The sequence below is a fragment of the Paroedura picta genome, chromosome 6 (assembly GCF_049243985.1).
Source record: "Paroedura picta isolate Pp20150507F chromosome 6, Ppicta_v3.0, whole genome shotgun sequence".
Lineage (NCBI taxonomy): Eukaryota > Metazoa > Chordata > Lepidosauria > Squamata > Gekkonidae > Paroedura > Paroedura picta.
Window position 1 is genome coordinate 49,476,544 of NC_135374.1, and position 27,916 is coordinate 49,504,459.

The 27,916-nt window shown below is 39.9% G+C and overlaps 1 protein-coding gene across 16 annotated transcripts in view; it reads right to left on the reverse strand.

Annotated features, from left to right (window-relative positions):
- ROBO2 (roundabout guidance receptor 2) overlaps window positions 1-27,916 on the reverse strand; it is a 1,095,356-nt gene that overhangs the window by 496,806 nt on the left and 570,634 nt on the right. For all 16 annotated transcript variants that reach the window (XM_077342393.1, XM_077342394.1, XM_077342374.1 and 13 more), the window contains exon 2: window positions 23,801-24,127. In XM_077342393.1, the coding sequence (XP_077198508.1) occupies window positions 23,801-24,127 (327 nt within the window). The remainder of the gene's footprint in view (window positions 1-23,800; window positions 24,128-27,916) is intronic.

A 27,916-nucleotide genomic window follows, 5' to 3' on the forward strand; every position in this document is an offset into this window, starting at 1 on the left:
TCTAATACCTTCCTGAAAGTGCAAAACTGTACTGTGAGAGAAACGTTAACTGACTGAAAGATTTCTATTTAATTTTTGTGTTTACACCATTAACTATCTCTAGCCAGGCAGCTGCAAACTTAATGGTCACCAGGGCTTCCTTTAAATCATCTTCTCAATGCATTTCAGAGAATAGACCATGACAATGGTTTGAAGCGTTATTCTTCTCTGCAGCTACAAGTCATCACAATGCCTCCTCTAATCAGGTTAGTTGGCATCTGCCTGTCACAAATAACCTAGTAACAACTAAATGGATTGCCATAAATCTTTCAATTAGAATGCATAACTTTATTAGCACAATATTTTTGAACTGACTGCATTACTTTAAATAAGAGCTTTCATTTACTCTGTCATTTAGGGGTCAAATGTGCACACAAGATGGAAGCTGAATAAATACAAAATTTGAATTTCTGGTGATCTCAGCTATTTCAGCTCGACTGAATTGCTCTACTGACCAGGTGCATTAGGCACTATTGAAAACTGGACTCAATATGAAATAATTGGTTAGTACAGTTCTGTGGTATTATATGTTACTTTTGTGATACAATTCTTTAGATTTCAATGTGACTTCATGGGTAACATGAACCTGATTTCCTAACTTCACTACTAAAATGACAGGTTTGATGCGAACCAACTGAATGTGTTATCAATTGACCACACAGGCTGTTAACCTTTTAAAATTTATTTTTAAAATTCCAAGTCAGTCCATTTAGTTCTTTATGATTGATATTATACTTCTTTTCTTTAAAAAATTACAGAACTGGTCTGAATACTGTGATGCTTCTGAGTGATATGTCCAAGACATCCTCTTGGATGTAGCTTTGCTTGAAACTAGAAGAACTTTCCCCCTCTCAGATTGTAACTTTTAAAAGGTAAAGGTATCCCCTGTGCAAGCACCAAGTCATGTCTGACCCTTGGGGTGACGCCCTCCAGCGTTTTCATGGCAGACTCAATACGGGGTGGTTTAGAAGTAACTTAATAGTGAACCCTTGCCATTCTTCTACCTGAGCCAAGCCAAACTACTAGTGCCCTACCTGGCCCCAGAACAGCTAGCCACAGTGATCCATGAGATAGTGACTTCTAGAATAGATTTCTGCAACTCACTCTATACAGGCCTACCCTTATCCCTGCTCCAGAAACTTCAATTAGGGCAAAATGCAGCAGCCAGAGTCCTCAAAGGAATGCCCTGGAGGTCCCACATTTGGCCCGCACTCCAACAACTACTTTTGCTACTGGTTGAATTCCAGATTAGGCTTAAGGTACTGGTAATCATCTCCAAGGCCATATGTAGTTAGGGCTTTGAATATCTAAGGGACCACCTCTCTGCCTATGCCTCTCAGAGACCACTGTGCTCCACAAATTCAAACAAGCTGGTGATCCCTGGCCCTGTGTGGCCTGTCTAGCCTTGACTCATGTCAGGGCTTTCTCCATCCTGGCCCCCACTTGGTTGAATGAATTCCCAGATGAAACAAGGCCCTGTCAGAGCTAAAACAACAGGGCCTGCAAAATAGAGCTCTTCCACCAAGCTTTTGGTCAAGGCCAATGAAACAGCACATTGACCAAAGCTCCCAGAAGCCCCCCTACCACCAACTGTCCCCAACAGAAACAAAAATGCAGAAATCGTACTACTGCTGTACAATGAATGGTCAAATGTTATGCAGTTGCAGGTTATAATGTAAAGTTGAAATGTTTTGCAATCATAGTTCGTATTTGCTAATCTTATACTGTACTGTACCACAGTGATTCTGGACTGTGATTCTTCACAGCAGACTGTCCTAAACCACAAGGGTATAGAAATTTAATAAGATAAATTAAAATAAATATTTGGAGAGAGTCTCCCAACATTTATGACATTTCATTTCCTTCAAATAAGAAGTAACTACTTGTCCAAAAAATGAGGACTTAGAATCTGTAGTGTTAATTATTAAAGATATCTTCTCCATAACCACAAGATCCCAAGTTTTACATTTCTACAACATTAAAGATGGAGGTTTATTCTTCTTCCAATTTGTTGCAATATACAAACATGCTGTGACCAACAGAGCTTATTCTTTGGTCTATCAATATCCTTACAAACAGGTAAATCCAATAATAGCCAACTGAGATCTAATTCTAATTTTACATTATAGATCATATAAATCATCAATCACTTTGCTACAAAACCCCAGATTGGCTGGGCATTGATCAAAGGACCCCACCTGTTTACCTTTTTACCCAGTAGACATTTTGAATTTTTCTACAGAAGTTATGCAATTTTTGTGGGATAAGATATTATCTTGACCAAATTTTGAAAGCTAAAGTCTAAATATGTTATTGCCTCTGAGGTCAATTCATATAATGTCCAGGCCTCATGCCAGCCATTATCAGTTAAGGAAACAATGTCTCTCTCCACATATTCATTGAAAAATTGTTAATATATTCTTATTAATTGATAATTGATTCAGTTAACAGAGTACAGCTCTCAGATAATATCTTTGTCTGCCAGGGCAGGGCCAAATATCAGTTTTTCAAATGCAGTTCCTGCCCTTCTGTTAGTAAAGGCTGCAGTACAATAGTTATTTCTAAGTTGAAAATAAAAGAACCAAGGAATTTTCAAGCCTGGAAAGTTTTTTTTCTAGGACTTATTTTTCCAAGAAATGACCATTAGATTGTAAAGTGTAATATCTGGAACCATTTATTTTTTTAAGATAAATTCTAGATTTCACAGAAGACAGAATAACTGCTAACTGTATACTTCATATGCTGCAGCTCAATTTCTCTTACCTGAACACAAAGGGTTTGGGAATATACTTTTATTATTAAAACTATGAAAAAGAGAACAACATCACAGTTTCTACTAAGAGAGCAAGAAATGACCCTAAAGAAGTATAGCTGTTTAATCTATTCTTCATCCTTTTCACAGGTATTAGAAGTTAGAATAATTACCAAAATCCTTTGTTATTGTTGTTTTTGTTAGCTGCGAAGTCATGTCCGACCCACGGTGACCCCATGGACAATGATGCTCCAAGCCCTCCTGTCCTCCACCACTCCCCGGAGTCCATTTAAGCTCACACCGACTGCTTCAGTGACTCCATCCAGCCACCTCATTCTCTGTCGTCCCCTTCTTCTTTTGCCTTCAATCGCTCCCAGCATTAGGCTCTTCTCCAGGGAGTTCTTCCTTCTCTTGAGGTGGCCAAAAATCCTAGTATATTTCTAAAAGCCACTTTGTGATATTTTAATAAATTACACATCCCTTACCACTGTAATATTAATCAACATGGAAATACTTACACTTATCTAGTCCCTAGAATTTCCTATTGTGATAAAAGTTTCATTGCCAGATTCTTCCAGTTTATCTTTTTGGATATGGCTGTTTTACACCACTAATCTAGGTAATATGCTTAAACAGATGGTGCAGATTAGGTTTAGATCGCCATTATTTAATTACGTAATTAAAGTATACAGTAACAAATAGTAAGGCAGCTTATATTAAGGATTGTTCTACACAATTCCTATCCATCTTTGGATCTCTACAATAAACTTGAAATCAATTTTCAAGTATAATCTCAAATTTATCATTTCCTCGTCTTCTCAGAATATTCGCAAGGAATTATAAAATTAAATTATAAATTAAATTATTGAATGACTGGTTAATTATAAATATATGCAATTTATTCATTAACAAGCAGCTTAGAGTTTAGGTTCTTGATCCAACAATCTTGCTAAAGATCCCTAAGTTATCTGCTTTATAACAAGAAGATTCAAGTTTCTGATAAAGCTATACCTTTTCAACATCAGAAAATAAAGCCAGTATGAATGTGTAATTATTATTACTATTATTTTTATCCCACCCTTCCAATACTGCTCAGGGCAGGTAACAACATTTTATAAATACATCATATTGTCAAACTAGATTCTCTTTATAATGTAAGGTGACCAGATTTTAACATTGGTAAAGCGGGACACCATTGAATGGGGGGGGGGGTCCTTGATTAAAAATTTGGTCTATATGGAGCCACAAAAAGTTTCATAGAATGCATAGAAGCAAAAATAGGCTTCCATGGTGAATTTAGAGATGGTCAGAAATGGTTTCTTATCAGAGACTGCACAGGAGGTAACCTCAGCATTATTGACAGTTCTGTTCTCCATTTTCCTTTTCTGGCCATTCTCCTCTGTCCTAACATCCTTTCTCATTTTCCACACTTCACTGTGCAGAGTATCTCAGTGGCTCCTTGTCCTCTGTGTTCTATTTATCTCATTCGCTATATTCTCCTACACATATTTCTCTCTCCTTACAAGTGTACAATGCAGTTCATAAATTTTCAGAGATTCTCTTACTGGTAAAGCCTCTGGGAATCTGCCAGAATAAATTATAATTTCAAGGTGGTTACTTTAAAATGAGTCAAAGGATTACAATATTATGAAAAAGATTAAAAGGAAAAGGACTAAAAAATATAAGGTGACATGGGTGAGACAAGGTTGACAGCAAAAACCTTATTCTGTGCTGATTTTGGTGTTATCAAAACCCAAGTAGAGTCCAAAGAAATCAAAGGATTCCCCTATCAGTTGCATCTCCCCAACATGGCTGGTATGATTCTCTCTATCCTGGTGTAAATACACCTAAAGTACAATATGTCAGGAGCTTTTAGAAATACTCCTGTTCAGGTCATCATTTTCCCAGAAGGTATTTATTTTCCATTTTTTCCCCCAATGAAAAAATTGCCAACTTAGGAGAGTATTAAAAAAAACAAACTCCTATGAAATATTTTCTCTTTTCAAATGAGTGAAATGCTTTTAAAGGAGGGCTCTTAAATCCATGATAGATTTCTGCACCTAGGAGGATACTTAATCTTTAGGAGGGCATGCATGGTTTTCATTGTTTCTCAACAGCCGCATGACTCCTTTTGACCTGACTTTTAGTTGACCTTTTCAATTTTCCCTCAAACCACTAACCACTAAAATACTATTAGAGCTAGATTCAAGTCCAGTAGTACCTTAGAAACCAACAAGATTTTCAGGACATAAGATTTTGAGGGCAAAAGCTCTCTATGTCCCTTTCTTCAAAACTTAAACCCTGAAAATCTTGTTGGTCTCAGTGGTGATACCAGATTTGAATCTAGCTTTTCTACTGCTGACTGACATGGCTATCCATTTTTAAATTTTAAGTACTTTTGGCTAGAATTTGGCTATAAAAGCATCAACATATATTTCCAGTGTGATAGAATATCTTAAATTAGATGAACTCTGTAAACACCATTTGAAATTCCTTTTAAACAATCAATTTGTAACATCTCTATTCAGGCACCAACTAAAACCATTTTGTTAAAAAATACATGAATAGAATTTTTTGATTTTTATAACTAAGTGTTCAACAAAAAGCTTCCATATCAAAATTCAAATGTCATTCTAACATGATTTGTTCTATCTACAGCTATTAATCTGCTAGTCTATCAGAACATTTCCAGACAAAAAATTACACAAAGTACACAATACAAAATTAGTATCCAAACACTTTGTAATTTACATTTAAAAATCAGCCTTGAGCCAAATATAATGCTTAATGGAAATTCCTAAACGGTGTTTTAGAACAGCATGGGTTTATAGGCTTCAAATTTCTGTGACATCTGTCCTATTAATTCCGACCAAAATGTTTCTAATTTCTGGATCCATGATCACACAGGTAGCTGAGCGTGTTATTGTCCAAGCAAATGTATTATGAATTCTCAGATGATGGACTATGCCAAGGCCAGATGTCAAAGATACTGCAACTGATAATCCATCAGTAATTTTCTATCTGTCGAAATAGCTCTGACCCACTGAACTAAATAAATATGTTTAATCTCCAGCTAGTCAACTTATCAAAGAGTGCCATGGGGTAAACAGAAGGTCTTGTCAAACAGAGGACATACATTACCTGAACTATACATAGACTCAGAAGATTGGCAGTATATGTTATTTCAGTGTCAGTATTTTTTTAGTATTTGAAAACACAAAACAGATTAATTTCTTTTGAATTTTCTCATCTTGAAATTAAAAAAAATTAAGTCTTGCTTAACAAATCACAAAACAAACACATATCAAGCAAAAAAATTACTGAATGCCTCTTGCTAGTGTAAATTCCCAGATAGATGCAAGTCTGAGTCTGACTGGAATGAGACACAATAAAATCAGAGTCCAGTAACACCTTTAAGACCAACAAAGATTTATTCAGGGCATGAGCTTTCGAGCGCAAGCACTCTTCGTCAGATTATGATCTTCTTATATGACAAGGAATATATAGCAAAAATCAGTTCTGTAACATCAGTAGACTGTGTCACAACCAGTGTCAATGAGACACTAGCTGCATGAATAAAAACAAATGGTAGGGCAAGACCCACAACAACCAGAAGAACTTGCTAATATTCTTGAAGCATTTGGAGAAAAACAAGAACCATTTCTCCAAAGCAACATACTAACAATTCTGCATTTCTGAGATATTAATGTGTCACTTTGCTACTGTCCTGTGTTGGCAGCCATGACAGAAAGCTCTTGAACTTGTTTATTCACACTTGTTTAATCCTGTTTCCACATAGCATCTCACAGTCTGTAGGGCTAAGAAGATGGATGAGAAGAGCTAAGGCCACAAGGGGTCGGGGTCACAGTGTCACTGGATCTCATTAACTACATCACTCACCACACCAGACACTTCAGAGGTCATCTCAAGTGAGGACTCTAGGATAGGTGATGAAACAGTGGCTGACATCTACACTGAATTTTGTATATATACATACACACACACATAAACACACAATACCTGCTAATACCATGTATATTGAAATAACAGCATACCTTCAGCTTTGCCCTACACATTTCCCAATAGATTGGTTCATTTTGAGACAGATTGTCTTATATCAAAGATAGTTGACATCTGCCAAAGCAGGATCATTTACCTGACAAAAGACCACTGAATCAATAAAAATAAAATCTGGAAGAATCACTACTTACATTAAAAAAGCACCGTCCTTAAAGATATTTGAAAAATATAATTCAAATATGTTCATATAATATGTAAATGATACATAAATGTACATTTTAATATGATACTAGGTGTTAATACATTTTCAGAAAACAAGAACTATCATGACCTAGAAAACTATAACAGGTTAACATATAACAGAATTGAGTAATGAGACTGTAACTAATTATTATGTAAAAATAACACACAAATTTGTATTCTCTTAATCAGTTTGATTATTCTATATTTTTCATAGCTTTTACAAAAAGGCTATCTAAATTCTGAATTATACACATTTTACTGATAAAATGGTGTTTTTTTTGTTAGAGTATATTCCAATTCCAATTATATATATATATATATATATATATATATATATATATATATATATATATATATATATATATATATATATATATATATATAATTGAAATTGGAATATACTCTAACAAAAAAATCACCATATATATATATACAATACCTATATACAAATATACCAACTCAGAGAAGAGGGGAATATAAATATAACAAAAAAAACAACAACAAATAAATAAATGCTATATATCTATAAACTTCTACAGGCAATATAGATTCAATATCTTACAGACTCTAAAAAGTTGAGGTATTCCTGGATTCTGGTAATACTATTGCTTGCCTGTCCCATTTAAATTTGTTACCACAGTGACAATCCATCCTGGCCCTTTACAGCTCAACTGGGAGAGTACTGTTCTTTACAGAAAAGGAAACACTCATTTGAATGCAGAACTAACACCATTTTTCTTCTTCCACCTCTCTTGTATCAACAGAAACTTTTTAAGAACAGCTTTTCAGAAAGCTATGAGCAATCCTGAAATCAAGAACAGAGCCTCTGAAATCAGAACAGTAATGATCACCACTGACATAATTTTGTTACATTCTTTGCAGACAAACACAATTCTTCCACAGTTTTACTTGGATATCAGGTTAGACACTTGTCTCATACCAATTATGTCAGAAGCAACTGACTGAGGATGACAGAGTGTTAGAAACTGTGAAGGCCGCTGTATGAAAAAACTTATCTTTACCCATATAAAATATGCTAGGAGAAGTTGAGAGAACTTCCAGCTAGTTTCAAAAATACTGATTGCCAGAATGTAAATCATCTCGGGAACTTAAGAAAGTTCTGATTAAGTCAATTAAGAACATTCCCCTAGCCAATTATCAACATACCTGCAATATTTTTTTCTTGGACAAGATGTTTAAAAATGTAGCAGCAGAATGTCCACTGGCTTAAGAAAATACTGAAAATCGTAGGAGAAATAATACTGATGAATGTATCTATATCTGCTATTACTTGATGGATTGATAACTAGTGCCCCATTTCACCCTGAATTCTGACGTCCAATGTTGATTATGCATCAGGTATTATAAATCTACTTTCATAATCATATAAGATTAAATGTCATCTCCTGAGACTTCAAAAAACAGTACAGTACTAGAGTGAATTCTACTTTATCTGAATATAGTACATGTTAATAGAGAAAGTCTATTAAAATTCGCCAACTTTACCCAAATGATTTATTTTAATTAGGAATGCAAAATTAGTATTTAGACCATGTAGTGTTTTGTGAATAGTCTAGAGTGGTGCTTCAAATGATTATTTTATCTCAGCTGCTATAATAAATTGTACAACATGTCTGAGGTATATAGTGACAATAGCCAGGATTTTAATTAATTTTCAAATAGTGCTTGCGGGTTTCTATGCAAAGGGAACAAAGGGTCAAAATTGTAAATGCATTGCATATGATTAGATAGTGGTGCTATCTTGATTGGCTATATTATTACACTAAAATTAGAAAAATGTTTATCATGCAAAAATAATAAAAAGACCAGAAGAAATCAACCTACATGTAATACTGGCTATTAAACAAAATTAGGTGTGGTACACTGGAAGTGAACTAAATTTTTAATACATATTATAAAGAAAACAAGTATTGCTATGCTCGTTAACCCTGAAACTATTATGGAAGATAGGATTGCCAGTGTCCAGGTAGGGACTGGAGGAATCCCAGAACTGCAACTTATCTCCAGATGATCTATGATTCTATGACAGAGATCATTTCCCCTAGAGATAATAGCAGCATTGGAGGGTGACTTCTATGAAATCACATCCCAGCTGAAGTCCTTTCTCAAACCCTACCTTTCCAAAGCTTCACACCCAAAATCTCTAGGAACTTCCCAACCTCAAGTTGGCGACAGTGATGGAAGAAGAGCACTTCTGTTTTGAACTTCAAAGAGATCCCCCCCTTTTTTTTTGTAGATCCATTTTTTTAGTGGGGAAAAGGGGAAAGCAGCAAAAATGTCTGTCCCCTTTGAGCCTCCAACACACTTCACATACTACGATGCTCTGAAGCTTCAATTATTCAAATTTAGTATCATTATCATTGGATGTATTTGGATGTGTGACACAGTTTACTAATGTAACATAATTAATTTTTGCTATATGTTCCCATGGTCATGTAAGGAGTTCTTAGTCTGACGAAGAATGCTTGCACTCGAAAGCTCAGGCCCTGAATAAATCTTTGTTGGTCTTAAAGGTGCTACTGGACTCTGATTCCATTGTGCTACTTCAGACCAACACTGCTACCCATTTGAATCAAATTTAGTAGTTAACCGATTTTTATGCCATGCCATCAAATGCATATTTGGCTCCCAAAAGTGGGGAAATGCTAGCCCTACAACAGACAACAATTAAATCAGAAACTGACTACTTTATTTTTTATAACTTGGTGATAGTCAGAATTCTAATTAAAGAATTAACAGCTTGTATTTAAGGTAGCAGAAAGCACATGTGCAGAATAACAGGAACTGACATTATTTCAGGAACCTATACTATTTTATTTTACAAGGAAATTCAGCAGCCAAGGACATAACTTAATGGGAGATGATGCAATTATATCTTAAATGGCCTCATCCTATATCACCCCTTCCTATATCGCCCCCTTCTTCCTGAATATACTTATGCTCACTGGCTCCTCTCTCTGAATTGCCAGCAAACCACACTGCTTTTCCCTTTGCAGGGAAGATAATGGGCCAGTACTGTACCTGCTAAGGAGAGAAATCAATTGCTTTGTTCACATAGTAGAGTATGCTGGAAGTATGAGAATAATGACTCTGTACATGCACAGATGCAGTATTTCCCCACTAGACAAGTTCAAGATGTACAGTCATGAACCAAAACAATCTGGCTTGGGTTTTTTTTCTGCTTCTAAGCATTTATATCCTGTCTCTAATCAAGTTGATTACATTTTGAATTGTCTGCATCCTGACTCCATTTTTGCAACATCCCTCCCACCTTCTGACTGGGATATAAGGTCTCACAGATCTCTACTGCTACTTGTAATGGACTCTCAAAAATGTTGGTCTACAAAGTGCTAGTGGACTTGAATCTAGTTATTCTAAGAGCGGTAGTGGAAACAAGATTCACAACAAACAATTATCAGGGATTTATTTGGCTTATTCTAATAGTGTTGGGGGGGTTCCCCATTGATGTGTAGGAGTTTAGTAACTATTTTAACGACATATCACCATCATAATACTGAAGATGTTATTGAATTAGTACAGTACTCATAAAGCAATTGCTTTTCATAATCCAGTTTCCTACTGCCTGATAAAACAGTGATTATTATTTTCTATTAAATACAGATCTAAACAAAATTTTTATGCAAAGAAATAACACTAGGTTTTTTTATTCACTCGGTAAAGTAGGATATTTGGTTTCTGATGGATAAAAAAGGAGCAACTGGATATTTCATGCAATAAAACAATGCTGCATGTAACCTTAGAAATAGTTCTAAAAGGCCATATTTAGATTTATTTTAATTTGCAGTTTTTAGTTAGCCCACACTAAATTTTATTAGCACATTGTCTGAATGTAGGTAAGGTACTCTGAAGTCACTAAAGCTTAGTTTTTAGTCTCATTATTGCAGTAACTTGTTAAAAACATCAGAATAGAACTTCACTGTATGGTATAAACATTCTTATGAGTATACCAAGAACATACTGAGCGTGCAATAAGAGGACATATTGAATCATAATTGTTCTTATTCTGAAACCCCAGTTGCATCATGAGCTTTGAAAAGTCCTAGTGGCTTACAGGCCTATATCAAGTAAATAACAAAATTATTGTATCATCATGGCTAGTGTCCACACACAGTCAGTGCCTCAAGTATTTATTTATTTATTATATTTATATACCACCCTCCCCGAAGGCTGAGGGCGGTTCACATAGAACAGAACAGGAACAATACAGATAACTTAGGTTAATTTAGATTAACTTAGGCTGCTACAGCTCCTGTGCTTCTGACCAGGAGAGGCTATTGTTGTGCTGAGTGAGGTAATTGCTGGGTGATTACTGGGAGGATTAAAAAGGGCTGCTCCTTGCCAGAGGCGCTAGCCGAAGGGCGAGAGACAAAGGACTCTTGACCTGTGGTTCTTGGCCGAGCAATTAGAATCAGTAGATTATATTTCCCTAGTAGTTGCACTGCCTACACGTTTCAATGGACCTCCAGGACACCCATCCCATCATCTGCAGTGAGTGTGACATGATTGCCTTCCTCCCTGAAGACAAGATGGACTACATCTGCCCCAAGTGTAAGCTGGTAAGACTTTTGGAGGAAAGGATTAGGGGCTTAGAAGAGAGGATTATTACCCTGACCCAAATTAAGAAAGGGGAGGATTTCATAAACCGGAGCTGTGCAACTCAGAATAAAGAGGATGCAACCAGTCTTGAAGAGGATAAGGGGATTGACCTCATTACGGAACCTCTGCAGACAGTTCAGAAAAAAACTCAACGGCGTAGAGCGAGACAGTTCTCGGGATCTTTAGAACTCCAAAATAGATTTCAGTCCCTTGCAGAGGAGGTGCAAATGTCAACGAGGGAAGAGGTCCCAAAACAAAGTCTAAGACAAAATCAAGAGGCCATGCAGATAAAAGGAAATGGTGTGGAGAAGAAAAGAAAAAGGAGAGTACTGGTAATTGGAGACTCCCAGCTAAGAGGAATGGATCGCCATGTGGCTGGGACCGACCCGGTAACCCGAGAGGTGGGTTGTTTCCCAGGAGCGAAAATTAAAGACGTTTCAGAACAGTTGCCCAAACTCCTAAAATCTACGGATCGCTACCCATTTGTGATGGTCCACATAGGTACGAATGACATGTCCGTGAATACCATCACTCCTATTAAAACAGATTATCAAGATCTAGGGAGAAAACTCAAGCAAATGGGAGCACAAGTGGTATTCTCTTCAATCTTGCCTGTCAAAGGAAGAGGAATGCGTCGGGAGAGGAACATAATGGAGGTGAATCAGTGGCTGCGTAGTTGGTGCCGGCAGGAGAGATTTGGTTTCTGGGAACATGGGATAGGCTTTCTTGAGGAAGGCCTACTAGCACCTGATGGACTGCAAAAATCGAAGTTGGGGAAGAATGTGTTTGGCAGGAACCTGGGGAAATTCATCAGGAGAGCTTTAAACTGAAGCCACAAGGGGAAGGAGACGTTCAGCATAGGGAGTATAAGGAAGGAGACCGATCAGGGGCAGCCCAACCAGGAAGGCCAGCTCACAGGGAACCAAAAGTTAAAGGATTCAGATGCCTTTATACTAATGCCCGAAGCATGGGCAATAAGAAGGAAGAGCTGGGACTTCTCATGCTGATGGAAAGGTATGATCTAGTGGGCATCACAGAAACTTGTTGGAATGATTCTCATGACTGGAATGTAATAGTGGATAGATATGAACTGTTCAGAAAAAACAGAATAGATCGAAGAGGTGGAGGAGTGGCACTGTATGTGAGGAAAGGGCTTACCTGTCAGGAAATTCTAGTGAAGGAGAGTATATCTACAGTGGAAAACATCTGGGTGAAAATAAGCGAGGGGAAAACAAACAGTGTGGTGGTTGGTGTCTGTTACCGACCGCCTGACCAACAAGAGGATGTGGATGCTGCACTTTGTGAGCAGCTTGAGAAAATATCCAAGCGGCAGGACCTTGTCATCATGGGTGACTTCAATTTCCCAGATGTGTGCTGGGAAACAAACTCTGGGAAGCGTTCTCAATCATGCAAGTTTCTGACCTGCCTGGCTGACAATTTCATTTATCAATGGTAGATGAACCCACAAGAGGTTCAGTCATACTGGACTTAATACTGACAAACAGGCAAGAGTTGGTGGATGAGGTGAAGGAGGTGGGGACACTAGGGGGAAGTGACCATGTCTTCATAGAATTCCTTTTGAGATGGGGAACCAAGGAAGCTTGTAGCCAGACGTGGATGTTGGATTTTCGTAGAGCAAACTTTAATAAACTCAGAGACATGAACCGTGTCATACCATGGACGAGAATGTTGGAAGGGAAGGGAGCATGTGAAGGGTGGGCGCTACTCGAACAAGAGCTATTGCATACTCAATCCACGACTATCCCAGAAAAAAGAAAACACTGCAGGAGCTCTAAGAAGCCTATTTGGATAAAGAGAGAACTTCAAGAGGAACTAAGAAAGAAAATGGAGATGTTCAGGAAATGGAGGGAAGGACAGAGCTCTAAAGAAGAATACCTACAGGTTACTAGGCACTGTAGATCAATCATAAGAAAGGCCAAAGCTGAGAGTCAGCTAAGATTGGCCAGGGAAGCCCACTGTAACAAAAAAAGATTTTTTTCAGTTATGTGAGGAGCAAACATAAAGTAAAGGAGGCAACAGGCCCACTGTTGGGTGCAGATGGACAAACTCTAACGGAAGATGCAGAGAAAGCAGAAAGGCTCAGCGGCTATTTTAAATCTTTCTTTTCCCATAGGACAAAGGGTTTAGGCACATCTAGAGATGGCAGTAGCCAAGAGATAGTGTCTGGGTGGCAGGTTGACATGGACAGAGAGGATGTTGAGAGGCATTTAGCTGCACTGGATGAGTTCAAATCCCCTGGGCCGGATGAAATGCACCCGAGAGTGCTCAAAGAACTTTCCGGAGAACTTGCAGAACCCTTGTCCATCATCTTCGGGACTTCTTTAAGGACTGGAGATGTCCCGGAGGACTGGAAGAGAGCAAATGTTGTTCTGATCTTCAAGAAAGGGTGGAAGGATGACCCGGGAAACTATAGACCAGTGAGTCTGACCTCTGTTGTGGGTAAGATAATTGATCAGATATTAAAGGGAGTGATCTGCAAACATCTGGAGGACAATTTTGTGATCCAAGGAAGTCAGCATGGATTTGTCTCCAACACGTACTGTCAGACCAACCTGGTTTCCTTTTTTGACCAAGTGACAGGTTTGCTGGATGGTGGAAATACGGTTTACTTGGATTTTAGTAAAGCTTTTGATAAGGTTCCCCATGATGTTCTGATGGATAAGTTGAAGGACTGCAGTCTGGATTTTCAGATAGTTAAGTGGATAGGGAATTGGTTAGAGAACCGCACTCAAAGAGTTGTTGTCAGTGGTGTTTCATCAGACTGTAGAGAGGTGAGTAGCGGGGTACCTCAGGGCTCGGTGCTCGGCCCGGTACTTTTTAACATATTTATTAATGATCTAGATGAGGGGGTGGAGGGACTATTCATCAAGTTTGCAGATGACACCAAATTGGGAGGACTGGCAAATACTCCGGAAGATAGAGACAGAGTTCAACGAAATCTGAACACAATGGAAAAATGGGCAAATGAGAACATGATGCAATTTAATAAAGATAAGTGTAAAGTTCTGCATCTGGGTCAGAAAAAAGAAAAGCATGCCTACTGGATGGGGGATATGCTTCTAGGTAACACTGTGGGTGAACGAGACCTTGGGGTACAGGTAGATTGTAAACTAAACATGAGCAGGCAGTGTGATGCAGCGGTAAAAAAGGCAAATGCCATTTTGTGCTGTATCAACAGGGGCATCACATCAAAATCACAAGATGTAATATTTCCATTGTATACGGCACTGGTCAGACCACACCTGGAGTACTGTGTGCAGTTCTGGAGGCCTCACTTCAAGAAGGACGTAGATAAAATTGAAAGGGTACAGAGGAGAGCGACGAGAATGATCTGTGGCCAAGGGACCAAGCCCTATGAAGACAGGTTGAGGAACTTGGGAATGTTCAGCCTGGAGAAAAGGAGGTTGAGAGGGGACATGATAGCCGTTTTTAAATATTTGAAAGGTTGCCATTTGGAGGAGGGCAGGATGGTGTTCCCATTGGCTGCAGAGGAAAGGACACGCAGTAATGGGTTTAAACTACAAGTACAATGATATAGGCTAGATATCAGGAAAAACATTTTCACAGTCAGAGTAGTTCAGCAGTGGAATAGGCTGCCTCAGGAGGTGGTGAGCTTCCCCTCACTGGCAGTCTTCAAGCAAAGGTTGGATACACACTTTTCTTGGATGCTTTACGATAGCCATCCCCGACCTGTGGGCTGCGGACCACATGTGGTCCTTCGACTAATTGGAGGTCGGCCCCGAAGGACGCCTTCTCCCCCCCCGGCCCTTTTCTTCATTCCCCCAGGCCCTTTACAACACACCGCATTGTTGTGGCATGTCTGTATCTTATTTTGAAGGGATGTTTAAACATTACCATAGCGATCAGAGAGCGCTAGGGCAGTGGTTGAGAGTAGAGGAGTAAACTACCCCCCCCCCCACTGGGCCTCAGTAAAAGGCGTTGAGTGGTCCCCGGCGTTGAGTGGTCCCCGGTGATAAAAATGTTGGGAACCACTGCTTTAGGATACTTAGGGCTGATCCTGGGTTGAGCAGGGGATTGGACTAGATGGCCTGTATGGCCCCTTCCAACTCTATGATTCTATGAACAATAATGAATGGAGTGAAACAACAAGCAATATTGAACAGTCAAAAATGTGGGAAATATTAAATTAACTTCTACTCAAAGTACAGTTAATTGGGTGGAATTATGGCGATTTCCATAGGAGAGGGCTCAGGAAAAGGGCTCTTGGGAAGTGATGGTATGGGTAAACCTCAACCAAATGCTTGGTGGAGGAGTTACCTTTTGCAGGCCCTGTGGAACTGTTCAAATTCCATCTGGGCCCTGATTTCCTCTGCAAGTTCATTCTACCAGGTGGAAGCTAGGATGGAAAAAGCTCTGGCTCTGGTTAAGGCCAAGCGAGCTTCTCTGGGGCCAGGGATGACCAGGAATTTGGAAGTGCTAGAGTGTAAAGCTCTTTGGGGTGTGTAAATAATTTCATTTTGTGTTGTCCATTATACTGCAATATTAGATACTTCTATCAGATTCATTACATCAGAAAACCTCTCCAATACATCTCATAATGTGACAGCAATCTTGGGAAATGGTTATAAATGAAAATAGTTATACTTACTATGGCTATTTAATGCTTAGATTTTTACAAACTCGATGGACATGAAACAGAATTGGACATATTGTGTGAAAAGATTTGGCTCATATTTTTTCATGATGCGCTTTCTAAACTTGGTAAAGAGCTTTAATATCTGTTACTGCAGCGGCAAAAACATCAATTTAGTTTGGGTTTAAAATAAATAGGATCATTATGTTTGGACAGTGGTCCAGAGCTTGCTATTTCAGCAATCTGTGACCTATAAATAATGCAAGACCTTTTTCTTTCTCTAAATCAAATCAGTTTGAACAAGAACCCAAATGATGGCAGCAAAAATACAGTGTTCAGCTATAGAATTCAATATGTCTTGAAGTTCTCTGAATGATTTAGAAATTAAAGCACATACATTCTTTTGTGTCACCAGCAACCTGCTATCCTCTGTGGAACCAACTTTTTACATTGGTTCTTTAGTTTTAATATATACAAAAATCAAAGTAAACGTCAGCTAATAAGTGTTTCAGGAGAAAGGATGGAGGAAATGATCAGTTTCTTCATGACTTTTGACCTCTGAACCACAACCTTCTTGCCACTAAAGCATTCAACACCTCATTTAATTTCTGCTCACTATATGGGCACAATGAAAAGGAAAAAAAATAATCTGGGGACTTCATCAATTTTTCATGAATTTTCATTTAAGCCAAAGCCCCCTCTTACACCGGTCGATAGATCAAGTTGCTGTCTCATATTTAACACCTGGGGCTACAGCTGCTATCTCTGGGGGCTGCCACCAATGCTGTCTGGATCACAGATAGACATAGACAATGCTAGGACCTTCATGTTCTTTCTTCTCCTTCGAAATGATGCTGTAGTAAACTGAAATCCTATCTTTGTAAACATGCCTCATGGTTTTTCATTCAAAATAATCATCAGATCAAATGCTGTAGGCATATGCCTATAGGCTTGAGTTTACATTGAGTTCCTAACCCTAAAGAAGGTAACACAAAATATTCCTAACAGATTAGAATTATTGTTTCAACTGATTTTTTGAAATACAGATATACAGAAAAGAAGATAAATATATTTTGGTTACAGTATACCCCAATCCCTTGACCTCCTGTGGCCCCTTTTCTTTGCTTGCTACAAACTTTATTTGGCAAGATAGTCCAAATGAAGTAGAAACTCCACTGCTCCTGGAATTCTTGGAATGAGAATTCTTTAAATTCTTGGAATTAGAATTCTTTAAAATAAGATACCAATATAGAGACTTCAAGTTGCATTTGTTCCCCTAAGCTGGGGTGGGAGGACATAGTTCCAGTAGATACTTGTAAATTTTTAAAATCCAATCTAATTCTTCCCAAACTATATATAAACTAGTAATCAAGCCCGCTGTAAGATAAATACAGCGCGCGCTAGGCAAGGACACTCACAGTGAAATAAATAAATAGGTTGATTGGAATAAATAAATCTCCCCATCTGAGCACACTGCAAATAAATGTGAAACTTCCCCCCCCCCCCACAAAACTTGGTTGGTCTTAAAGGTGCCCTTGGGCTCTAAATTAGTTCTGCTGCTTCTGAGCACCTTGATTGCCCACTGGAACCTATCTGCATGGTCAGCAGGGCAGGGATGGGCCAAACAATGCACCTATTAAGACCCCAGGCGAATATCCCTAAAATGATCTGAATACTTTTAAGTCCTGATAAAGGCTAAGAGTCATGAGTAGATAAGACTGCAGCAGCCCTGAAAGCAAATAAAAGGAACTTGGTTGAAATTAAACTCCCGAGCTAAGTGAACCAAGGCAATAGGAGGCTGCATGAAGAAAGGGCCAGGTGAAGATCGATTCTGGCCGGCAGACGCGACGTTATTCATAGACGAACGCGAAGGGCGACCGAGGGTTTGTTTCCCGGGGAGAAAAAGATCGGGGAGTTCGAAGCGCGCCACTAAAAACAACGACCATAATAAAAAGAATCCTATCCTTCCCCCCCTCCCAACGGTGCATGGATGCGGGAAAGGGGTTGGGGGGTGGGCTGAGATTCTCAGGCTTCCAGTCGTCGCTGAGAAATTCAGGAGAAAGTCGAATTGGGGGCTTTTGCAGGGCACGGAGCTTCCAGGGGGGTCAGTGGCCTTCTCCTCTTCCATGGGGGGGGCCAATCCGGACCCTTCCTCATCCCGGACACATCCCGCCCCAGAACGGCTTACTCTTTTATTTAGTCCGTGGCGCCCGCGGCGCCACGGGCGGTGTACAGATAGTTACATTTTCAGTGATACAGACAGACAGACAGATATAACTGAAAATGTAATTATTTCACAGTACTAAAAGCTTCATGACCTATTTAGAAGTGTGAAGACTCATGCATCTTATTTTTCATATAACATTTTGAAGAAAAAATGAGCATCATACACTAAATGCAATAAAATGGACAAGGACAATGTTAAGCATGTAAAAACCTTGCCAGGCTCTCCCCCAGCCTACACAGCCTTACACAACTGTTTACATTGTTATGGGGAAAGCCATATCAGGTTAAATATGGCTATGTTATCTGCTTATTCTAACACGTTTTACTAAAATGTATATTTTAAATATGCATTAGTTTATGGTTTCAGACATTCAAATGGCTTAGTTCAGAACAATAATATATATTTGTTACTGGGTGTTCCATTCAAATTTCATAGTATTTTGAGTGGGGGGGGAGAGTTATAAATTAACTTTTCCTATACAGGGAAACTATTTCTCCCTCAGACATTACAAGAAAGCAACCTTTTGAGTATGTATTCAGAAACAAACCACATGATAGGCCTAAGAAAAATAAAAGCATGGAGAGGACAAAGGAAGACAGCAGTGCCACTTGCCAGGCTGCCACAATACATTCTAAATGTTATAGTCACCACTTTTCTGATATAATTTGCTGGGACAGGAATTCTCCAATATGAACCTACAATGTTGATGGGGAAATTCTTAGATTATGCAGAAGTATCCTGGTCTTGGTGATCTACAGCAGTGGTCCCCAACCTTTTTATCACCGGGGACCACTCAACGCCGGGGGCCACTCACCGGGGACCACTCAATGCCTTTTACTGAGGCCCGGTGGGGGGGTAGTTTACTCCTCTACTCTCAACCACTGCCCTAACGCTATCTGATCGCTATGGTAATGTTTAAACATCCCTTCAAAATAAGATACAGACACGTCACAACAATGAAATGTGTTGTAAAGGGCTGGGGAGGATGAAGTAAAGAGCCGGGGGGGGGGAGAAGGCATCCTTCGGGGCCCACCTCCAATTAATCGAAGGACCACATGTGGTCCGCAGTCCACAGGTTGGGGATCGCTAATCTACAGGATGACTCAACCATGCTTAACTTTTAACAGTGGAATCCCCCCTCCCCAATCTCAAGACTCTATTTTTCAAGCCTCTTCTATGCTGCAATAACTATATCATATGAATTACAATGTTGAGTACCTATAGTAACTCTGACAGCTGCTAGGATTTATTTCCTTCCACTGTGGTATGTCTCTTTCCTTCTCAGTAGCTTAGATGGGAAGTAGTTCAATGAACTCCCAACATGGTATGAAAAATGGTTTGAAAAACCACTATACTTGATCTGACCAATAGTACATTTAATTCAGCAGCCTGTTTTGTGCAGTCATCCTGGAAGGCCCAAAGAGGGATACTCTTTATATTATTATGCACAATGCTTTCTCAAGTACAATCACAGGTGCTTTGAGAAATGAAGGGTGAAGATGTATAAACACCAATATAGGATGGGGGAGACTTGTCTGGGCAGTAGCATGTGCAAAAAGGATCTAGGAGTCTTAGTAGACCATACATTGAACATGAGTCAGCAGTGTGACTTGGTGGCTAAAAAGGCAAATGGGATTTTGGCCTGTATCAAACAGTGTATTGTTAGAGTTTCAGTTTTTCTTCACCAAGTAAAAACAGAATGCAGGAATTTATATTTGCACATTTTCCATATATAAATTACTTCCCATTCATTGTGAGCAACGCACATACTAGTGCAATGAAACAGCATTAAATATCATATAAACGCTATATGTTTTTTAAAAATCCATTGTACATATCTGTACCATAAATATCTGTACCGGACATGGATGGTGGGAGGAGTTGGGACTCATTGCCTACCTAACTGGGCCCCTGGGGAATCACTCTCCCCAGAGCACCAATCATGCAAGGGATAACCCACCCCTAACTGCCTCCACCTCTCTGACTGGCCCTCAGGATGGGCACTTGACCCCCAGTGGAACAATCAGGTAGAATATGCCCTGTCCCCAAATACCTCCCCCTCTGCCTTCCAACAACACAAGAGGCAGCAGGTAAGGTAGCCCCTGGCCCAAGCAGCCCCACTACAGCCTTGCCAGGTCTCATCAAACCTGGCTGTGGGGGAGCTTGTGCCAGCCCTGAGCAGCCCTGCTGCAGCCTCACCAAGCCTCAGCACAGCTGCCCGGATAGGAGGGGGGAGGCCAGAGCCCATTGTAATTTTTGTACAATGGGCTTTTCTGCTAGTTAATATATAATACATGGCAGTGGATAATGTTATCAAGTTACAACCCATGTCAACCCATAGGGCTTTCAAGGCCTGCCTCCATGACATGACTCTGGAGGTCTCACATCCAAATAATAGCCAGGACTTACATCACTTAGCTTCTGAGATTGGGCTAGCCTGGGTATCCAGATCAGAGCTATATAACATATAAATACATAATACCATCAACAACAATGGGCAGATTGAAACCATTAATATTGACAGCAAAAAAGAAAAATAAACAAAAAGAAAAAAGGGCATATTTATCCAAATAAGTGTAGGATATTTGTTCCTTTAAGAAAATACGTTAGAAACCATTAAAAAGCAGCAGTGCCAGCTGTGCCATAATACATCCATGACATGGATCTACTCCTTTATCTGGAGAACAGATTTCATTCCTAACAAAGAGAGGGAGTTTTCAACATCATAACATGTATGTGATCTACAGGAACGTGTCCTGATACCTTCTGTTAAAGGTGATACAGTAGGCGTTCATCTATTTTCAGCAGCAGTTAAGGAGGAAACGAAAGAATGTTGCTGACAGCTGTTTTCAGTAACAAGTCATTTCTCTAGTGTCAAGTCATTTAAGGAAACTCTACAGGTTTTCCAACTAGTGTCAAGAGTCATTTAAGGAAACTCTACAGGTTTTCCAACCAGCTTTTAAAAAAGGAAACTAGATAAAAGTAAAAGATTCCATGGGAATAAAAAAATCATAGAATCATAGAATAAGAGAGTTGGAAGGTACCTCATGGGTCATCTAGTCCAACCCCCTGCACTATGCAGGACACTCACATCCCAATAGCTCGTCTACTGTAACCTGCCACCCCTTTGCCTTCAAAGAATCAGCCTCTCTGTCAGATGGCTATCTAGCCTCTGTTTAAAATTTTCCAAAGATTTAAATGACTGACTTAAAATAAAACTGATGAAAAGATTTTTTGGTTACCTCTTGTTAGCCTAGAATTCAGTCCCCATAAAACTAAGTTTTCCTAATTTGTGGTTATAATATTGTCTTTTGCTTATGAATTACCTTTATGGACCACAAAGTGGCCTTCCACATGAGACCTTCCTAACCTCTCAGACCTTTTCTGCACAGGGAATGAGGCCAGGGCCAACACTAGTAGAGCAGCACGGCTAATCCCTGTTTCCACATGACATTGGCGCTGACCTGGGCTGCCTTGGGTCATCCTGATTCAGGCCTTCCATTGCCCCATGAAAAGGGAATGTAGATATTTCCCCTTTCTGCCCCAGGTGCCAAAATGGCATATGCAGGGCCAGGCTCATGTGGCAGGGAAGAGCCATGTTTTCCAGACCTGGCTCCTCCATTACCCTGGGCCTACTGTGGTGTCCCAGAAGGAACATTAAAATGTCCTAGGTGGTTCCACAGTGCTGTGCAGTGTTGCCAAGCTGCCTGGGGCATTTTGTTTGTTTGCTTGTTTGTTTAGGAAGGTGCTATTGCTACTGCGTTTCTAAACCACAAAAAACAGCTCCTGCCACCCACCATCCACACTGTGGAATCTTTCCACCCCGGCTGCCTTGCGTGAAGGCAGAAATTCAGGGCAGACAGGGTGCATATCTGTTTCTTTCTGCTCTAAAACGGAAAAAAATTCTGACAGAAATATTGCAGAAGGTTGGTTCTGAAGAGACCTCTGCACTTGCAGATCTACAGTGTCAACTCTGTAAATAAAATCAGCCACATTTGTGACCCCTGTGAATTCATGATCAGTATATTTACCTATCTTGCTTCTATTTATATCCCATAGAACAGATATGATAAGTTTCCAAAATACTTAGTAAAACCAGGACAAAATCAACCATACTTGGAGAAATAACTTTGACAACAAAGGAAATCAGGAAGACTGCATATTTAAAATTCATTTTTACACTACATATTTTAAATAAAAAAGATTTTGGAACGCAAGTTCATTAACATTAAACAATAGCAAAATGAATTTGCTCTTCAGTTCACTCAAGAAGTCACGCTGAGAAGGATTTCTTTAAATGTCATATTTTTCTTTACAGTAGTAACAAATCCAAACTTCACATACGGCTTTTTTGCAATGTGTTGTGTTCTACATAAAATTTAATTGTCAAATTTAACTTAACTACTAGCATTCATATTATAAAAGGTAACCAGAACATCTCTCAAAGTTAACAATTTAAGCAGCTGACCAATCAAAACTCTGGTTTTGCTTTGACAGTTCACTTAATATTCTGAATATTATTAAAGACATGTCACATTTACACATCTACTCTAAGGTAAGCACATTTAATCCTCAGTGTTTCAAGTAGGTAGAGTTAAGCATGTTCCTAATTTAGAGTTCAGCCTTGGCTTGACTGTAAGCAAAATTAACAGCAAAGGAGAAAACAGTATTCTGGTAGACCTATTATAATGTGTAGTGTACTAATACAAACAAATCTGCCTTGTTTTGTTTTGCTAAACTGGTTATTTCACATTGAAAAACAAGCAATCCAAACATCTGTAATGTCTCAATGTTATAAAAAGAAAATCAATAAAAACAAAGCCATCCATAATATCTCAAGCAAGAGTTTCACATACTATTTCCATAATGGAGACCAAGGTTCAAGAGTTTGATAGGACCCTGTTGGAGAGTTTAAGGGTTCTAGAAGCACATGACCAACTGGAAAGCTGATTGTTCTTGTAGAAGTAATAGATGTATTTATATAAAAAAAGAAAAAAGCTGACAGTGTCCCAAATATCAAACCAAATACATTTTTATAAAATTAGTTGCAGCAAAACCTTTAACTTTAATATGATGGTATAAATCATGCAACTCAGCATAAGTATCTTTGTACAAATTATATATTTTGTACAGTTATCGCACCAACTATATACACACAGGAAGACTGATGAACCTACTTTCTTTTACACATTCCCATATATTTTATCTATTAGCTTGGCACCACTTATGAAGTTATGTACTAATAAAATGTATATAGATTACTTACGTGCTACTTCCAGAGAAGCATTCCGACTCACAGCTTCCCCCAGATAATTTCTTGCAACACACACGTAACTTCCTTCATCTGGTTTACTTCTGCGTCCATGTACAATACGCAGGAAAAATAAAGATCCACTAGGGAGTAACATTCGGTGTGAGCGGGGGTCATCTTTATCAGTCTCCACACGCTCACCATCTTTGTACCACTCAATAGTGGGAGATGGTCTTCCTTCAGCCTTGCAGTTCAGAGTCGTTGGCTCTCCTTTAGAAACAATCACATCTGACGGATGCTCTACAATTCGAGGTGGAAAGTCTTCCTGACGAAGACGAGATCCTAGTGAAAAAGGGAAAAAGGGGAAAGCTATCTATGAATTTGTATTTAAAAAGGTAAAGGTGTCCCCTGTGCAAGCACTGGGTCATGTCTGACCCTTGGGGTGACGCCCTCCAGCGTTTTCATGGCAGACTCAATACGGGGTGGTTTGCCAGTGCCTTCCCCAGTCATTACCGTTTACCCCCCAGCAAGCTGGGTACTCATTTTACCGACCTCGGAAGGATGGAAGGCTGAGTCGACCTTGAGCCGGCTGCTGGGATCGAACTCCCAGCCTCATGGGCAGAGCTTTCAGACAACATGTCACTGCCTTTCCACTCTGCGCCATAAGAGGCTCTTCAAATTTGTATTTACTATAATGTAAATTATTAGTTTCTAAAGTAAATACTTACATAAGACAGAAATTAAAGCATATACATTCGAGAACATTTCTACATAATGAATCTAAAGTGATATATTTGTATAATCTCAAAAAATGCCTGCACGTAGTTAAATCCAGCAGAAAACCTGAACTGCAATATGAAACATTTGTTAGGAAAAATGAGAGTTCTGCCTGCCTGTTTACATATGTGAGAGAAATAGAAGAAGAGTTGGTTCTTATATGCCGCTTTTCCCTACCCGAAGGAGGCTCAAAGCAGCTTACAGTCGCCTTCCCATTCCTCTCCCCACAACAGACACCCTGTGGGGTGGGTGAGGCTGAGAGAGCCCTGATATCACTGCTCGGTCAGAACAGCTTTATCAGTGCTGTGGCGAGCCCAAGGTCACCCAGCTGGTTGCATGTGGGGGAGCGCAGAATTGAACAAGGCATGCCAGATTAGAAGTCCGCACTCCTAACCACTACACCAAACTGGCTCTCAATATTAAGGGGCTATTGTCCTCACACTGATAAGCAGTGGATCAGAGATGCTCCATCTCTCATTAGATCTACTCCAAGAGACATACTACCTAGTGCATTTATGTCTTTAATTCGTTTGTACCCCAGCTTTATCCCCAATGGGAACCCAAAGTAGCATACATCGTTCTCGTTTCCTCCATTTTATCCTTATAAAAATCCAGTAAAGTAGGTTAATCTGAGAATGTGTGACTATCCCAAAGTCACCCAGCAAGCTCCCGTGGCACAAGTGGGGATTCAGACCTGGATCTCCCAGATACAAGTCCAATGACATTCTCAGTTCCTCTGTCATAGCAACAATTTTATTATGAGATACAGCATAAGAAGTATCTTTCAAATCCTAGTTTCTGCTAGATCCTTTGCACCTCTTGCTTCCCTCCCCTTCTATTCAGAATCTCTATAGCAGAGATCCCGATCATGGAAACCATAGCACATACTAAGATCTTTCTCATAGAATCATAGAGTTGGAAGGGGCCATACAGGCCATCTAGTCCAACCCCCTGCTCAACACAGGATCAGCCCTAACCATCCTAAAGCATCCAAGAAAAGTGTGTATCCAGCCTTTCCTTGAAGACTGCCAGTGAGCCAGTCCTCCTTAGGCAGCCTATTCCACTGCTGAACTACTCTGACTGTGAAAATGTTTTTCCTGATATCTAGCCTATATCGTTGTACTTGAAGTTTAAACCCATTACTGCGTGTCCTCTCCTCTGCAGCCAACAGAAACAGCATCCTGCCATCCTCCAAGTGACAACCTTTCAAACACTTAAAGAGGGCTATCATGTCCCCTCTCAACCTCCTTTTCTCCAGGCTGAACATTCCCAAGTCCCTCAACCTATCTTCATAGGGCTTGGTCCCTTGGCTCCAGGTCAGCCTCATCGCTCTCCTCTGTACCCTTTCAATTTTATCTACGTCCTTCTTGAAGTGAGGCCTCCAGAACTGCACACAGTACTCAAGGTGTGGTCTGACCAGTGCTATACAATGGGACTATGACATCTTGTGATTTCGATGTGATGCTCCTGTTGATACAGCCCAAAATGGCATTCGACTTTTTGACAGCTGCATCACACTGCCTGCTCATGTTTAATTTACAATCCACAAGTACCCCAAGGTCTCATTCACACACCTAGAAGCGTATCCCCCATCATGTAGGCATGCTTTTCATTTTTCTGACCCAGATGCAGAACTTTACACTTTTCTTTATTAAACTGCATCTTGTTCTCATCTTTACTAAAATCCAAGCAAACGACATCAACCGAATTTCCACGATCCAGCAAACCTATTACTTGGTCAAAAAAGTTCGGAATAATGTTTGCTCTCTTCCAGTCCTCCGGGACATCTCCAGTCCTTAAAGAGGTCACAAAGATGATGGACAAGGGCTATGCAAGTTCTCTGGAAAGTTCTTTGAGCACTCTCGGGTGCATTTCATCCGGCCCAGGGGATCTGAACTCATCCAGTGCAGCTAAACGCCTCTCGACAACCTCTCTATCCATGTTAACCTGCCACCCAGACACTATCCTTTGGCTACTGCCATCTCTAGATGTGCCGAAACCCTTTGTCCTGTGGGGAAAAAACACATGTAAAATAAGCACTAAGCCTTTCTGATTTCTCTGCATCTTCCGTTAGAGTTTGTCCATCCGCACCGAACAGTGGGCCTACTGCCTCCTTTACTTTACGTTTGCTCCTCGCATAACTGAAAAATCTTTTCTTGTTACAATGGGCTTCCCTGGCCAATCGTAGCTCACTCTCAGCTTTGGCCTTTCTGATGATTGATCTGCAGTGCCTAATAACCTGTAGGTATTCTTCTTTAGAGCTCTGTCCTTCCCTCCATTTTCTTAACATTTTCCTTTTCTTTCTTAGTTCCTCTTGAAGTTCTTTGTTCATCCAAATGGGCTTCTTAGAGCTCCTGCAGTGTTTCGTCATTCTGGGATAGTCATTGATTGAGCATGCAATAGCTCTTGTTCGAGTAGCGCCCACCCTTCACATGCTCCCTTCCCTTCCAGCATTCTCGTCCATGGTATGACACTCATCATGTCTCTGAGTGTATTAAAGTTTGCCCTACGAAAATCCAACATCCACGTCTGGCTACAAGCTTCCTTGGCTCCCCATCTCAAAAGGAATTCTATGAGGACATGGTCACTTCCCCCTAGGGTCCCCACCTCCTTCACCTCATCCACCAACTCTTGCCTGTTTGTATTAAGTCCAGTATGGCTGAACATCTTGTGGGTTCATCTACCATTTGATAAATGAAATTGTCAGCCAGGCAGGTCAGAAACTTGCATGACTGAGGATGCTTCGCAGAGTTTGTTTCCCAGCACATATCTGGGAAATTGAAGTCACCCATGATGACGAGGTCCTGCCGCTTGGATGCTCACAAAGTGCAGCATCCACATCCTCTTGTTGGTCAGGCAGTTGGTAGCAGACACCAACCACCACACTGTGTTTTCTCCTCGCTTATTTTCACCCAGATGCTTTCCACTGTAGATATGCTCTCCTTCACTAGAATTTCCTGACAGGTAAGCCCTTTCCTCACATACAGTGCCACTCCTCCACCTCTTCGATCTATTCTGTTTTTTTAACAGTTCATATCCATCCACCATTACATTCCAGTCATGAGAATCATTCCACCAAGTTTCTGTGATGCCTACTAGATCATATCTTTCCATCAGCATGAGAAGTTCCAACTCTTCCTTCTTATTGCCCATGCTTCAGGCGTTAGTATAAAGACATCTGAATCCTTTTACTTTTGGTTCCCTATGAGCTGGCCTTGCCAGTTGGGCTGCCTCCGATCGTTCTCCTTCCATACACTCCCTATGTTGATAGTCTCCTTCCCCTTGTGGCTTCAGTTTAAAGCTCTCCTGATGAATCTCCCCAGGTTCCTGCCAAACACATTCTTCCCCAGCTTC